Genomic DNA, 17480 nt, shown 5'->3' on the forward strand with positions numbered 1-17480 from the left:
CACTGAGGATAACAAGTGGTAGGGGTCTGTGCTGTGGATGTAAAGGTCCAAATCTTGCTGCTGACACAAGTTGCATACCAATACAGTTCCACCATGGAATTTCTATTTTTAGTCTGTTTTTAAAAAAACTTAGAAAATTACATTTACGCAAACTGGATGTTAAAAGAACATTATTCAAGTTGCAAGGTCCAGCTCTCAAAAGTTAGGAAATACTGGAATTAAGGTTGACTGTGCAATCTTAATTGGCCCCCTTTGTGCATTTGCATTATAAATACCTTCTTTAAGTACATTGACACACACTATTTTTTCCACAGGACCCTTGTCTCATTTAGTGCACAGGATTGGCAGTGCTTTGGGAACAAATGAAGCTATTATCTATAGCAGTGGTTTTCAAACTTTTTTTCTCGTGACCCAGTTGAAGAAAACCGTTCATGTCCATGACCCAACATAATTTCCGTACATCTTTTGACTAGAGTTTTCATAAAATCTTAATAATGCAATACATTCCAGCTTAATCCATTTTACATAACACTAGACAAAGCCATTACTTTTAAACAAAACACTATAAAGGCGATCAGGTTGAGTTTCACTTACTTAATGTGACTAGTGAGCCTGTTTGTTCATCATGATCTCGTTCCAGTCAGAATCACAGGATGAAAGGGCTACCCGCATATCAGATCCACTGTTCAGTCGGTTCCCTTCTTTGGTTTTCAGTCTTGTCATAGTTGAAAATCCCACTTCACACATGTAGGTTGTTGTGAAAGGCAGCAACAAGAGCACACTTACTTTACTTAGCAGTGGATTTTCTTTGGAAATGATGACAAGTTTATTGACTTGTACCTTGTTTTCAGAGTGTTATCACAGGTGAGATGCAGCAGTTCATTCTCTTGCTCAGGTGTCAGATTTAGCTCCATTGTTGCCTCAGTTTTTGAAAGCAAAAGGATCTTTCACCCAGCATTTTTCATTCAAATATTCAAAGTCCTTTATTGGGAAATAGCGACTAAAACTATCAGATGGAGCAGCGAGATGCAACTGTATAATAGTTTTCATTTCATTCACTTTTTCCTCACTGGTGTTGTTCTCCTCAATGTGTTGTAATAGTGTTGGAACATGTAGTAGCTGGGCTGATTACTTTTCAGACGTGCTTGCCACAGTGCCAATGACTTTTAATTACATGTATCTCTTCACAATGTCGAAACCAATCATTGAATCTTCTTTGTAACTTCAAGTGTAGTTCATTTAAAATCGAGAAAATGTCAGCAAGATATGACAACTTTATTAACCAACTGTCATCATCAAACAAAGTTGCCAAGTTAGACACTTTCACCACCAAAAAAACATGAATCTCTTTCCTGAGTTTGTACGCCCTGGGAAGCACTCTGCCCCATGACAGCCACCTTACTTCAGTGTGAAACAGTAAATGCATGTGTTCTGCTCCCATGTCTGAGCATAGCACTTCTAAAAGCCTGCTGTTAAGTGAGCTCCCTTTAATGAAGTTTATGATTTTGACTGCTTCCTTCAGTACTGCCATAAGATCAGAAGGAATACTCCTGGACGCCAAAGCTTCGCGGTGAATGAAACGATTCCAAACAATGTCATTGCCAGCTGCCTCACAGATTTTTTTCACAACTCCTGTTCTTTCCAGTCATATTTGCTGCACCGTCACTTGTTATTCCTTTCAGTTATCCCATTCCAGTTTGTATTTTCCAACTATGCAGTCATTCAGTGCGTCAAATAGCTGTGTCCCCATTGTATTTGTTGGTAGGGTCAGACAACACAGCAAATCCTCCTTAAAATCATCTTGCCATACGTACCTTGCATAAACTAACAGCATTGCGCAATCCGAAATAGCAGTACTTTCGTCAAGTTGTATAGCAAAATCCCCGACTGACTGTAACCACGCTACAAGTTGAGCTTCCAAATTCTCTGCAATATCATGTATTCGCTGAGACACTGTGTTATCACTGAGAGGAATACTTTTCAATTTTTCAGCAGACTTCTCCACAAAAATTGTCAACACCATATCCACAGATGCTGGAAGAATAACTTTTTCAGCAACTGTATGGGCCATTTTCGCTTTTGCCACATGATATGAAACCAAATACGATGCCAGTTGTGCTTTATCATTCAAGGTGGTTGACCTGCTGAGAACCTGACCTGATAAGTTAAGTTCCCATTGCTTCCTTTGAAAATAGCCCAATGGTTTATCCATGAGTTCTGTATGTTTTGTTTCTAAATGTCTCCTCAACTTTGACGGCTTTAAACTCTCGTTTGCAAGCACTTTGGTGCAAATAACACATTGGAGCTTTGGTTCTTGGTTTGCTTTAGCACAACTGATGAAGCCATATTTCAAGAAATCAATACTGTACTTCCTCAGACATGATTTTTTCTTTTTAGTTGGCTGTTCAGATGAGGTGGAAGCAGCCTGTTCATTTTTACTGCTAGAATTTTCTGTTGTGCATGGCGTACTTACACTTTCGCAGATGTTGATGGATTTGATGGTTGTGTTTCCAAACTTCTTTTTCTTATTACAAAATGATCCATATTTTCCAGCTTTTTTGGTGTTTTTCAAAAATCATGCAAAAATCTTAGTCTCCACACAGCAGTGGGTTGATCGGAAAACCAATTTAGGAGATAATATGCAAACTGCATTGTCCACGTGTGTAGTGTGTAATACGTAGTAGGTGTAAAATGCAACTCTGTGCAAATACCGGAAGCACGATGTTATGCATGTATAATTGTAATGTTATTCTAATGGTGTTGTAATCAGTGTTCCCTTTAATTTTTCCCACTCGTGTGCAGAATGAATCTTGTTATGTGCACCAATATGGAGGTGATGTGTGACAAACATATTGGTGCACATAACAAAATTAATGGGGTGGGGCTGAGGGGTTCAGAGTGTGGGAGGTGGCCTGGGAAGGGCAGAGGGTGAGGTGCAGGCTCAGTCTGGGGGTGAAGGCTCTAGGATGGAGCTGGGGATGAGGGGTTCAAGGTGCAGGAGGGGGCTCAGGGCTGGGGCAGAGGGTTGGGATGCGCAGGTGAGGGCTGTGGGGTTGGGCTGTGGATGAGGGGTTCAGGGTGCAGGAGGGGGCTAGGGCAGAGGGTTGGGATGCGGGGGTGGGGGTGAGGGCTCTGGCTGGGGGTGCAGGCTCTGGGGCGGGGCCAGGGATGAGGAGTATGGGGTGCAGGCAGGCTGCTCCAGGGCTTGGGCCAGAGGACTCCCCCCAGCCCTCTCCCCACTGGCAGCAGCTAGCTCCTGGGGAGGGACCTCTCTCTCTCCCTGCCAGCAGGCAGCACAGAGCTCCGGGGGAAGGGTCCCTCTCTCCCCGCCAGCAGCAGCGAGCTCCGGGTCCAGGGGAGAGGTCCACAGCAACCCTGCAAGCCCCAACTTGCTCCCCTCCCCAGTTCCCGCCCACCCCCTCTCCTCTCCAGGTCCCTGCTGCACGGCCCTTTAGAGCTGCTGCGCGCTAACGATCCTTATCATTTGAATCAGCAAGGCGACCCAGTGCCTGACATTCCACGACCCAGTACTGGGTCACGACCCGTACTTTGAAAAACACTGATCTATTGCACCTCTGCCTCATTTGTTGCACAAACAGAAAGGTATGTAGTGAACGAAGCAAAGGCTTACAAAAAGAGAAAAGTTAAGGATGTTTAATGTCAACCTAGAGAACTGGTGTCTATCTCTGCCTTTGCCACCGAGTTCCTATATGATGCTGGGCAAGTCACTTAAAACATTTCACAGATTGTGTGTTCCCTTGTTTCTGGGAGCCCTATGTGAGACACCTGGGATCAAATTTGCAGGAGTGCCACACACTTAAAATGGCAACTGAAGTTGACTGGAGCCCTGCTTTGACTATGTAACTTGTTATAAAAATGTTAAGTACTATGAAAAATCATATCCTATCTCTCTCAAGTTGGGCCCCCACAATTGGTGGAGACTTCTGACTTTTTTGCCATTATTCTTTCTGTTCCTCAGCTCCTGAGCTGTAAAAAGGGAATAATGATGACATCTAATCTCACATGGGACATTGTGAAGATAAATTCATTAATGTTTAGAAGCAATCAGCTATTATGGGACTATCACTATAGAAATGCCCAGGAAGATATCAATAATTTTATATTCAGTGCAGAACTTGGATGGTGGGTATTAAAAAAGCCTTGGGGGACACACTGAATGAGGAGAATAAAAGAATATTGAATACCTAATTACCCAGTGACTGAACAAGTCAGGGAACCTGTTATTTTTTTTCCACATATGATCATGTAATTGAAGACGATTATAATGCATAGAGAGAGGCCAAATTAAGGTTGCATGGGCAACCTGAATTCTGGCATTTCCTAACTTTTGAGTGCTTGATTTTGCAACTTGATGTTCTTTTAACATAGTTAAAACATAGTTTTTTAGGATATTATTATTCATAAACCAAAGTATATATAGTATCATGTGCATTACATTATCTAAGAAAGAGCCATTGGGGGAGGAAAGAAAGTGAAAAGATGAAAGGAGGAACTAAAAGCTAGATGACAAAAGAAGGGGTGAGAAAAACTGCAGAAGGAGGGCTACAGTGTCACAGGGATGGTACTAAATGAGGGTAGTAAGACTTTTAATGTTGGTCAGTTGACCCCCATCCCAATTATTTCTGGATTTTTAGGAATAAGTGACCTATATACCCTAAATTAGATGTTTTTAAATATTGGGTGAAAATCTTGCCCCATTTAAGTAAACAGGCGATTGCTATTGACTTCAATGGGGCCACAATTTTACCCACTGATTTAAACTAAAATATCCCATTAACTTTAAACAAGTGAGTAGTCTTGCTGAAGTCAAAGTTTAACATATGCTTAAGTGCTTGATTGGACTGGAGTGTTGAGAATGTTGCAGGACTGAACTCTATGATTTTAGCTAAACAGCTTGTACACTCTAAGGCCTTGTCTACACTAACCCCCAAATTCGAACTAAGGTACGCAACTTCAGCTACGTGAATAACGTAGCTGAAGTCGACATACCTTAGTTTGAACTTACCGCGGTTCAGACGCGGTCCACACGCGGCAGGCAGGCTCCCCGTCGACTCCGCGGTACTCCTCTCGCCGAGCTGGAGTACCGCAGTCGACGGCGAGCGCTTCCGGGATCGATTTATCGCGTCCAGACCAGACGCGATAAATCGAACCCGGAACTTCGATTGCCAGCCGTCGAACTACCACGGTAGTGTAGACCTGGTCTAATATAATACTAAGTGCTCTGGAGAGACATTTTCAATTCCTTTTACTGCTGGCTGAGTTGGGTGTCACAACCACTATGAAAGGCAAGTTCTCAAGTCTTGAAACACAAAGAATGAAAGCATAATTTAAGATAATTTCCACAAGAGTTGCAGTGACCTTGCATTATTCAGCTTGCTTAGCAATTCAAAGGATAACAATTAGTACTTCAGGGTTTCAAAATTGCAAGTTTACCATGTCAATGCTTGCCACTACCAATCTAGAAAAAGTCTTCCTCATAGTCTAGCTGCATTACATCCTGCTACCACAATAGGCTTCAGAAACAGAAGTGTTAATTTCCACAGCAGAGCATACATCATTTCTCAGAGCAACTGCACAAAGGATGCATACTACACAATATGCAGCACATCTGTGATAAGGTAATCAATTATTTTTAAATAATTTATAAAATACATCTACCATAAAATTCTTGGTGGGTTATTAATACAGAATACACCAAAAATCAGCCCAGCTTCTGGATATAGCAAGAACAGCTCTGTTGAACATTTAAAACAAGATGTTTAAATATAACACCTATTTTACCCACAGTCATCAACCTTAAAACACACAGACGCACACACATTGGAAACAGAGCCTCCTATAACCTGAGAAAGAAGTGGAGTCAGAGATTCCATGAAGTCCAGTAGCCACTATTTTATGTGAAAAGTGTTTAGATGTTACAGTGGTCAGTGGCAGTAGAAAGCCCTAAAATATTAGGCCTTGTCTACAATACCGAGTTTTGTCGACAAAAGTTATTTTAACATTCAAAAAGCACTATAATAAAAATCGGTAATGCATGTTCATACTCTCTCTGTCAGCAGAGCGCGTCCACAGTTGGGCACTATCATTGACAGTGTGAGCAATGCATTGTGAGTACCTATCCCACAGTCCAGCTCGACACCTTCTGCTCCTACGTCTTGTGGGAAGGCAGAGCGGATTGCGGTACATCTTGGGACTGGGCTCAATGTCCCATGATGCATTGTTTTCTGTCCCAGCATTCCATGGGCTTCCGGCATTTTCTTTCACGGCATTTTTCAATGGCTCTTGTTTGCTGTTCACCCCACCATCTCTGTGTGAAGGGATGGATCCCACACTGCTCTCCTATGCTCTGATAACTGTCATGAAGACATCCCAGATGGCAGTTCAGTTAATCATGAAGTTCCTAACTGAACAATACTCCCAGTTGCCTGAAATGCTGTGTGATACCATAGAATCAAAGAATATCAGGGTTGGAAGGGACCTCAGGAGGTCATCTAGTCCAACCCCCTGCTCAAAGCAGGACCAATCCCCAACTAAGTCATCTCAGCCAGGGCTTTGTCAAGCCTGACATAGAAAACCTCTAAGGAAGGAGATTCCACCACCTCCCTAGGTAACCCATTTCAGTGCTTCACCACCCTCCTAGTGAAAAAGATTTTCCTAATATCCAACCTAAACCTCCCCCACTGCAACTTGAGACCATTGCTCCTTGTTCTGTCATCTGCTACCACTGAGAACAGTCTAGATCCATCTTCTTTGGAACCCCCTTCAGGTAGTTGAAAGCAGCTATCAAATCCCCTCACATTCCTCTCCTCTGCAGACTAAATAATCCCAGTTCCCTCAGCCTCGCCTCATAAGTCATGTGCTCCAGCCCCTAGTCATTTTTGTTGCCCTCCGCTGGACTCTTTCCAATTTTTCCACATCCTTCTTGTAGTGTGGGGCCCAAAACTGGACACAGTGCTCCTGATGAGGCCTCACCAATGTCGAATAGAGGGGAATTATCACGTCCCTCGATCTGCTGGCAATGCTCCTACTTATACAGCCGAAAATGCCGTTAGCCTTCTTGGCAACAAGGACACACTGTTGACTCATATCCCATATGGATAGGAGCAACTTTAGATTGCTTTTGGCATTCATGGAACAGCTGCAGATTGTGGACTGTCACTTTTGGACTTGGGAAGCAAGCACTGAATGGTGGAATCATATCGCCATGCAGGTCGGGGATGATGAACAGTGGCTACAGAACTTTTGGATGTGGATAGCCACCTTCCTGGAACTGTGTGCGGAGCTCACCCCAGCACTACAGTGCAAAGACACCAGAATGAGAGCTGCCCTATCATTGGAGAAGCATGTGGTGATTGCTGTGTGGAAGCTGGCAACTCCAGACTGCTACCGGTCAGTTGCAAATCAATTTGGAATTGGGAAGTCGACCATTGGTGCTGCATTAATGTAAGTGTGCATGGCAATTAATCGCATCCTCCTATGAAGGGCTGTGACTCTGGGAAATGTGCGTGAAATAATGGACGTCTTTGCAGAAATGGATTTCCCTAACTGTGGAGGGGAGATAGATGGCACACATGTTCCAGTTTTGGCACCAGACTGCCTTGAGACGGAGTACATCAATAGGAAGAGGTACTTCTCCATGGTGTTGCAGGTGCTTGTGGATCACCATGGGTGTTTCACTGACATCAACATGGGGTGGACCAGGAAGGTGCATGACACATGCATCTTCAGCAACGGTGCCTGTATAGAAAACTACAAGCGGGGACTTTCTTTCCAGACCAGAAGATTACAGTGGGGGATGTTGAAATGCCCATAGCGATCTTGGGAGACCTGGCGTACCCCTTACAGCCATGGCTCATGAAACCTTACACGGGAAACCTGGACAGCAGTAAGGAGCGGTTCAACAACAGGCTGAGTAGGTGCCAGATGACAGTGGAATGTGCCTTTGGCAGATTAAAGGCATGCTGGCGATACCTTTATGGCAGGTTAGACCTCAATGAGGATAATATCCAAAGAGGATGGAGCTAGGCTGTTCTCAGTGGTGGCCAATGACAGAATAAGGAGCAATGGTCTCAAGTTGCAGTGTGGGAGGTCTAGGTTGGATATTAGGAAAAACTATTTCACTAGGAGGGTGATGAAGCACTGGAATGGGTTACCAAGGGAGGTGGTGGAATCTCCATCCTTAAAGGTTTTTAAGTCCCAGCTTGACAAACCCCTGGCTGGGATGATTTTGTTGGGGTTGGTCCTGCTTTGAGCAGGGAGTTGGACTAGAGGACCTCCTGAGGTCTCTTACAATCCTAATCTTCTATGATTCTATTAATATTCCCATGGTCATAGCCGTGTGTTGTACGCTGCATAATCTTTGTAAAGCTAAGGGTGAAAGGTTAGCTCGGGGTGGAGTGTTGAGGCAGACCGCTTTGCTGCTGATTTTGAGCAGCCAGATATCAGGGCTATCACAGGGGCCTGGGGGGGGGGGGGGGGGGGGCAATTCAAATCAGGGAGGCTTTGAGGCAACACTTTGAAAATGAGAACCAGTAATGTATTGTGATTGGTGCTACATTACATTACATTACATATAGTTTTCCTAATAAGCAATGGAGAAATTTGGGGCCTTACATTCCAGTAAGCAAATGATTAAACTACTTGTTTATGTATTGGTAGTGCCTGCTAACTCAATTTGTAAGAAACAAATAAAGATGAGTTACCATTCAAAAACTTTTATTGCAGAAGAAAACACACCACACACAAAGATGCTTGGTGGGAAAGGAGGTATAAGGGAAAGGCAGACATTCAGAGCTATGTGTAGGTCCAGCTATCATTTTGAAAGTTGTCCGAGGGGGTGAAGGGGAAACCGAGAAGTCCTGGAAAGCTGAAAGGACTGTGCTGGCAGAGGGTTTTTTTTGGGAGGGGTGGAGGGGTGGGGATGGCGGGGGTGAGGATGGGGACGGAAAAAAAGTTCTGAATGTGATTCAGGGGAGGGCGGGCACGTATCTGCTCAGTCTGCAGCATTATTAAAGACTTCAGCATCTGTGTTTGCTCCTCCATTACTTTAATCATCCGCTCAGTAGCGTCCTGAGCAAACTCCTGATTTTCTTTTCTGTCCTGCCATTTGGGTTCCCTCCACTCCTTGTGTTCCCTTTTCTCTGCATTGGAGAAGACAAAGAACATGTCTTCTTTTATCTGTCTTGGGCGCTTTCTTATCTGGCAGAGATGCTTGGCCGGTGCATGGGGGGGTGTTCCTGAAGGCCACATCTGCCGAAGCACAAGGAACAATGCACAGAAGCATGATCGTTATGCTCACACATAACATTGAAACATTTCAGTAAAATACACCTTTGGTAACATAACAATCACTTTCTCACTGACCCTTGGCAAGCACACATCTATAGTGAGTGTTGGCTGGGGGGGCACTCTACATGGGGAAAAGAGGTCTCTGCAAAGGTTGTATTCCACCCAACTAGGGAAAAAATTCTAAAATTCTCCCACACTTTTCCATAGGTGGGGGTCACTGTAGCATATATCTCTGAGGGTAAGCAGGGAAGCAAGGGCACATCTACTACATACTTGTGGCTTCTGCCCTAGTCCCTGTGCTACTTGCCTGTGTGCCGCTCTGATCCCTATACAAGTGATTGCCTAATGGCACAGGAAAGTTTCCTACAATGGGGGAAGGAACAAAGCTGCTCTGCCAAGGAACCTTTGGCAGAGGATTGCTGAGTACCTCCAGGAAACTTTCCTAGAGATCTCTCTGGAGGATTCCCATGAGAGCTCGGCGTGCATCAACACCCTGTTCCGCCATACTGCTTAGCTGCACAGGGGAATGTCCAGCACACAGAAACACAGCCAGCCTTGTACATTTCTATACCCTGAACCCATCTCCGCACTACACAAACCACAACCACTTACCAGGCGTCTCCTCTCCTGCTTCTTGCTCGCCAGAGAGCAACTGCTGAGACTGGCTAGACACCTCGGGAGTGGTGAACAGTTCCTGGCTGTCTGCCCCACTGGGCGACCCCACTGGGAGCTCCAAATCGTTGTCTAACTCCACCTCTTCATCGATGACTTCGTCCTCCAGGTTAGGTCCTCTTTCTGCTGCCTCCAGGCCTGCTGAAGTATTCACAGGGCTCTTGGCGGTAGAGGTGCAGTCGCCACTGAGGACAACACCCAAATCCTTGTAGAACTGGCAGATCTTGGGTGCAGCACCGGAACGACAGTTTGCCTCCTTCGGCTTATGGTACGCATGCCTCAGCTCCTTTATCTTAGGTCTGCACTGCAGCATGTCCCAATCATAGCCCTTTTCGCACAAGCCTCCAGAAATCTGCCCATAGGTATCAAAATTCCTATGGTTCAAGCACAGCTGGGACTGCACAGCCTCCTCTCCCCAATATACTAAGCAGATCCAGCAGCTCCGCAGTGGTCCAAGCAGGAGAGTGCTTGCTGTGATAAGCCACCATGGTCACCTGGGAAGATGTAATGAGACCTCTCCACGCCAAGCCAACAGGAAATGGAATTTCAAAAATTCCCAGGGCTTCTAAGGGGGAGGGGCAGATGGCTGTTTACCTGGCTGCAGGGCAGTGGAGTTCAAACTGCTGACCAGAGCGGTCAGGATGGGCATTGTGGGACACCTCCTGGAGGCTAATTAAAGTGATAAAATCAAGCATGGTGTCCACACTGGCACTTTGTTGATAAATTTTTTGCGCAAAAAGCCTTACATCTCTCGTCAGGGTGGTTTTATTTTATTGCCAAAACAGGGCATTTTTGCCACCAAAAGTCGCATCACAGTGTGTACGCATTCACTGTTTTGTCGACAAAACTCTGTAGTGTAGACAAGGCCTTAGTTGGAGACATATGTTTTCTAAGAACACATACTATTGCAGGATGCAGCACAGTGTTACATGACTTCCCCCCCCCCTTTCCCCTTCCCCAAGATGGCTTAGCAGTTTTTGTGTCAAAGGTGAATAAATGATTTCGGTCCTTTTCACAAGACGCTGTCAAACAATACATTTTATATGAAATCACAAATTTGAGTATACAGTATACCCAATGGCTAGCTGAAATAAAACCCAGTGCCTATGTGGCAAAAAGATGGCTAGTAAGAATAGCAACAATGCTGCATAACAGGTAATTCATAGATGCAAATTATTTTCATCTATACGATGCTGTATTTAGTATCATTTTACTTTGAAATATGCTGTGTCTTATTTACAAACTCTCCTCCCCCAAAGGCACTTCCATCTTTTAATAAAACATATCATGTTCAACTGCATCACATTAACTTAGCAATACAGAATAATTAAGTAATTTAATATCAATATAATGCTGCCATGTTTTCACATCACTCTTGGGGTATGTCTACACTACCGTGGTAGTTCGACGGCTGGCAATCGAAGTTCTGGGTTCGATTTATCGCGTCTGGTGTGGACGCGATAAATCGAACCAGGAAGCGCTCGCCGTCGACTGCGGTACTCCAGCTAGACGAGAGGAGTACCGCGGAGTCGACGGGGGAGCCTGCCTGCCGCGTGTGGACCGCGTCTGAACCGCGGTAAGTTCGAAGTAAGGTATGTCGAATTCAGCTACGTTATTCACGTAGCTGAATTTGCGTACCTTACTTCGACTTGGGGGGTAAGTGTAGACCAAGCCTTGGAATTACCACCTTTTGGAATCAAACAACAGGATGGGATTAGTAGATGTAGAAGTGTTAATCACCTGGAGTCAGATAATGTAAATCCTGCCCATCTTTAATTTGTTGAAAAATGTGCTATTAAATTTAGGTACCTATGATACTTTCTCTAAACAGCAACATCAAAGCAATGCAGACGCTAGAAGGAAGTTGTTCTTTGATAGTTGCAACAATCACTTTTATGGATGTTTGAGAATGTGTTGCCTACACTTTTGTTCAGTAAAGATTTTCTGAATAGATTCACTATTAAGGACCAAATATGCGTTCCCGTCAATGCCAATTCTATGCAAATATGGTATTTAAACAATTTAAAATGTCTTAGCTATTGGAAAACTATTTAAACTGAAAGATTTAAAATAAATATCACTTTGGTATTATTTCACCAGCTACATACCAGATCATAGGCACAGATTCTGTGGGTGCTCCGGGGCTGGAGCACCCATGGAAAAAAAATGGTGGGTGGTTAGCACCCACCCGCATCCCCCGTCCAGTATCTCCCCACCCCCGCCCAGTGCCTCCCACCTACCTGAGGCCCCACAGATCAGCGCCTCCCCCTTCCTCCCAGAGGCTCCTGCCCACCACGGAACAGCTGTTTCGCGGCATCAGGAGGTGCTGGGGGGGGGGAGGTGGAACTGTGGGCGGGGGCAGGAAGAGGCAGGAAAGGGGTGGGGAAGGGGCAGAGCAGGGGTGGGAAGAAGAAGGGTGGGAGTGGGGCATTGAGGGAAGGGATGGAGTGGGGGCGGGGTCTGGGCAGAGCCAGGGGTGAGCACCCCCCTGTCAGATTATAAACTCGGCGCCTATATACCACATTATGGCCTAACAGAAATACAAGTTATTCTAATTAAGAATATTCCTTCACTTATAATTCTGTTTTTTTCTTAGACACAATTTTATAATGATTGGATAATATCTGCTTTTTCCAGTAAGTACATTAAACTTTGGTTCAGCTCAAAACTGAAGAAATACACCACTTTGAATTATAATAATTAAACATTAAAATGTGGATTTAGATCAGGGAAATAGGCATTTCAGTTAACAGGATCTTATAATAATATCAGATAAATTTGCCTGTATCCCACCTTTTCAATGTAATCAAAGTTTTTGGCAGCTGCTTGGGTGACAGGAAAAGTTATAATAAAAACAGTGACAAAGTGCTAGAAAAACAAATGCAAATGCTCTTTTATGTACTACACAGTAACCAATGAAACTAAGTTTCATATCAACATTAAATCAAAAGTAATCAACTGCCTTTAAGTCATTATACTTGCATATGCAATGATATTTACAAACTCCAAGCTTAATTATTTCTCTTTTCTTCCACCAGACAGAAGACAGTAAGAAGGTGGGGGACAAACTCAATGGTCCAGTTTCAAGACTTCTTAAATAAAATTAATGGGAGTGAAATGCCAAAATACAATGTAATTGTTCTAAAGACCATGAAAGGGATGCTAAATAGAATGTTAAGTAGGTGTGTAGCTGAAATGTAGCCTGTTGATTTTCTGACCTATAACAGATTGCACTATTCTTTCATTGAATATCTGGACTCCCTAGGGATGCAAATATTTGGTCAATGAGAACAATGTGACTTAACTATCATCAGATGAGCTCAAGTCCCGGTTGTTGTTGTTTTAACTCTCTGGGAATATAGAATTAGACAAATTAGAGGATTGGGCCAAAAGAAATCTGATGAGGTTCAACAAGGACAAGTGCAGAGTCCTGCACTTAGGACGGAAGAATCCCATGCACTGCTACAGACTAGGGACTGAATGACTAGGCAGCAGTTCTGCAGAAAAGGACCTAGGGGTTATAGTGGATGAGAAGCTGAATATGAGTCGACAGTGTGCCCTTGTTGCCAAGAAGACTAACGGCATTTTGGGCTGTATAAATTGGGGCATTGCCAGCAGATCGAGGGACGTGATCATTCCCCTCTATTCGACATTGGTGAGGCCTCATCAGGAGTACTGTGTCCAGTTTTGGGCCCCACACTACAAGAAGGATGTGGAAAAATTGGAAAGAGTCCAGCGGAGGGCAACAAAAATGATTAGGGGCTGGAGCACATGATTTATGAGGAGAGGCTGAGGGAACTGGGATTATTTAGTCTGCAGAAGAGAAGAATGAGGGGGGATTTGATAGCTGCTTTCAACTACCTGAAAGGAGGTTCCAAAGAGGGTGTATCTAGACTGTTCTCAGTGGTAGCAGATAACAGAACAAGGAGTAATGGTCTCAAGTTGCAGTGGGAGAGGTTTAGGTTGGGTATTAGGAAAATCTTTTTCACTAGGAGGGTGGTGAAGCACTGGAATGGATTACCTAGGGAGGTGGTGGAATCTCCTTCCTTAGAGGTTTTTAAGGTCAGGCTTGACAAAGCCCTGGCTGGGATGATTTAGTTGGGGATTGGTCCTGCTTTGAGCAGGGGGTTGGACTAGATGACCTCCTGAGGTCCCTTCCAACCCTGATATTCTATGATTCTATGAATTTACACTTTCATGGAAGATTGTTCAAACCCTTCAGCAACATCCTGTAATCAAAAGAGATATTTCTACCAAAAATAAAATTATTGTAAAGAACAAGATTCACCTTGCATCAATTATTCCTTCTCAACACTTTGCATAATACCATTCATAGCTGCCTTGCATCACTAAATCAGTACTTATGCAGAATCAAAAATCTCTTAATTTGTGATTAAATACACTTGATGATTATTCTGATTTAGTTAAACATTTGGATTGAAGATTGTGACCATAAGAGCTGCTCAATAACAACTGGCAAAGGCTTCACTGTTCTATAACAACTTCTCCTATCAGGCCTTACAAACTCATTACATTTAACATATTGATGTCATAGTATTTATCTATAAAGAATGTCATCTGAGATCTCAGATGATGGCCAGGATCACATTTATCCTTATAACCTGTGTGACATATGGTATTTAAGAAGCTGTGTATGTGTATTAAACATATGTTTTAAATCCTGTATCCAAGGTAGAGCTGACAAACAAGTTTATTTCAGACAACAGATAAGTTGTGTATCTCTGTATCAAATGTAAATTAAGCATTGTAAGTCAACACACAGGAAGTCTATTTGCATATGACATCAACATGAGGATGTGAAGTCAACTTAAAGTCACCAGGCACAGAGAATAAAGATTAGTTTTTTTCCCCTGACTCTGGGGACAAAAATAATGACTTTGGGGAATATAAGGGAAAGGCAAAAGGACACATCTCTATCCATCACTGAGAGAGCAACCAGACAGTGGTTTTTCATCCAAGAACGGTGGACTCCAGCCATGTAGGTTGGTGACACTGGGAGAATGCTTTAGGAGAAAAACTACTTTAGACAAGGATTTTAGCCTATTGAAATTAAGTTTAGACTCTGAAAAGCATGTTATCCTTTTTGTTTTATATGTAACCATTTCTATTTTCATTATCCTTACTCAGTATCTCATAAATTTTAATCTTTGATAATAAATGTTTGATTGTTTCACTATAAATATATCTCAGTGTTGCAATACTCTAAAGGACCTGATCCTGAATTGTACCAATCAAGCTGTGTGTATACTTTTCCCTTGGGAACTGGAAACCTGGTGATTACTGTGAGTGTCCAACATCAAAGGCTGGATACTACAGGTGGATACTGTTTGAGGGGCTAAGGGACTGTGATGCACCTATTGTTAACCTGCAATGCAAAATAAGAGCTCTGAAGAAATTGTTTGGGTGGCTAACAAAATGGTGGTGTCAGGGAGCCGACACCCAGTTAAGCATCAGAAAGTGTCTCTTTTGCTTAAGCAGAGGGATTATCCATGGTGACTGTGCACCCTGAGGAACCATGACAGAGACCAAATGTAGTGATTGGATATTTTCTAAAAGAACTGAGGTCAGGGAAGAAATGATAGATGGGGATAAGTCAACTGCTTAGTGGTAAGTAAAGGTCTATGACTTTAAGCGTTATGACTTGTGGCAAAGGGTTTTTCATAGGAAGTTATTACTATAACAACTCATTAATTATTTTATTTTCAAATTTAGCTCATATGTTTATTGGGAGAGTAAAATATTGTTTTTATTGTTCTAAACTATTGCATTAGTTTTCTTAAGTGGTTTAAACAGCTTGAAGATACAGGCAGGCAAAATAAACTTGATTAGATATTCTACGGCAGCGTTTCTCAAACTGGGGGTCCGCGAGGATACTCCAAATGGTCCAATTCCTCCTCCCTCCCTCCCAGTGCCTCCTGCATGCTGCAGAACAGCTGTTCCCCTGTGGGCAGGAAGCGCTGGGAGGCAGGGAGAGGAGCGGAGATGGGACGTGCTTGGGGGAGGGGGTGGAATCATGTCTGGGGCCACCAGCCCCACTGATCAACTCCTCCCCCTCCCTCCCAGTGCCTCCTGCATGCCACAGAACAGCTGTTCCCCGGCGTGCAGGAGGCGCTGGGAGGGAGGGTGAGGAGGGGGGGATGAGGGGCGCTCGGGGGAGAGGGCAGAAAGAAGTGGGGAAGAGGAGGGCCAGGGGTGGAGCGGGGGTGGAAAGAGGTGGGGTGGGGTCTTGGGGGAAGGGGTGGATTGAGGGCTGGGCCCGGGCTCAGCAGGAGTCTGGGGGTCCAAAGTAACATTTTAAATCAAAATGTGGGTCCTCGGGTTACTGAAGTTTGAGAACCAATGTTCTATCGGAAGGTAGCATAGGGAGTGAACGCGTTTCATTGCTTGCTGTAGCCAGTGTTGCTGAGGAGACATATTCCAGGGTTCTGTACCAGCTGGAGTTTGCTAGGCACTGAAGGCTTCATGCCCAGACACACTGCATTGCTGTGGTCCAGCCATTGCTGTGGTCCAGAGATGACAAAGGCATGAATAACTGAGGCCAGGTCACTGTTCGCCAGGATGGGACAGAGTCTCCTAACAAAGTAAAAATGATAGAAAGTATTACTTGTGGATATCACTATGTTGGAGCTTAGCATCAGTGAGGAATGCATGACACTCCTAAGGTATGGACTTGAACTGACTGATTGCAGGTGTGTGCACCTTCATCCAAAGGGAATTGTAGTGTGGCTGCAAACTCTTCCAAATGCTTTCCTCTGCCCACAGCATCACCTCTGCCTTGCTCTGGGTTAGCTTCACCTAGCTGGCCTTCATCCATGAGCTGATTTTGTTCAATCACTGCGCCATCTAGTAGTTGTGGTATGGCCATAAGTAGTGAAAGACAGATGGAGCTGTGTATCATTTGCATATTGCTGGCACTTGAATCCAGGTCATCTGACCAGTTCACCTACGCGCTGTATGTAGATGTTGAATAGGAATGGAGAAGGATAGATTCTTGTAAGACTCCACAAGAGAAGTGTCTAGTGGGTGGAGGTGCAGTTTCCCATCACTACTCATTGGTTATGTACCTCCAAGAAGGACTTAAACTATTTTAGTGCATTACCCAGGACCCTGTCACCTTACTCAGGCAGGAGAACAGTAATTTATGGTCAAGTGTTGAATGCTGCACAGAGATCCAGGAAGATGGGAATGGATCATCTATAAATGATCAGCAGGATATCATCCATCAGGGCCACTAGAGAGGTTTCAGTTCTGTGTCTTGGCCTGAATACAGATTATACAGGTCAAAGATATTAGTTTCTATTACATTAACATTTGGCCATTGGTTAGCTTCTCTAAAGAGCTTGCTCAGGAATAGGGGTTTGACACTGAGTGAACTGATGTATCCAGGGTGGGTTTCTTCAGAGATGGGTCAGACCAGGGGTCGGCAACGTTTGGCACGCGGCTCGACAGGGTAAGCACCCTGGCGGGCCGGGCCAGTT

The 17480-nt window shown here is 44.1% G+C and overlaps 1 protein-coding gene across 1 annotated transcript; it reads right to left on the bottom strand.

Moving 5' to 3' along the window:
- Nucleotides 1-603: 603 nt before the first annotated feature.
- Nucleotides 604-16867, bottom strand: LOC135882877 (protein FAM200A-like). Its single transcript, XM_065409910.1, is given in 10 exon segments — nt 604-812; nt 815-924; nt 926-1109; nt 1112-1168; nt 1171-1631; nt 1633-1681; nt 1684-2553; nt 9922-10333; nt 16434-16575; nt 16683-16867. Coding segments are annotated over 10 exon segments (2679 nt in total).
- Nucleotides 16868-17480: the final 613 nt, after the last annotated feature.

The sequence above is a fragment of the Emys orbicularis genome, chromosome 8 (genome assembly GCF_028017835.1).
Source record: "Emys orbicularis isolate rEmyOrb1 chromosome 8, rEmyOrb1.hap1, whole genome shotgun sequence".
In the NCBI taxonomy this organism is placed as follows: Eukaryota; Metazoa; Chordata; order Testudines; family Emydidae; genus Emys; species Emys orbicularis.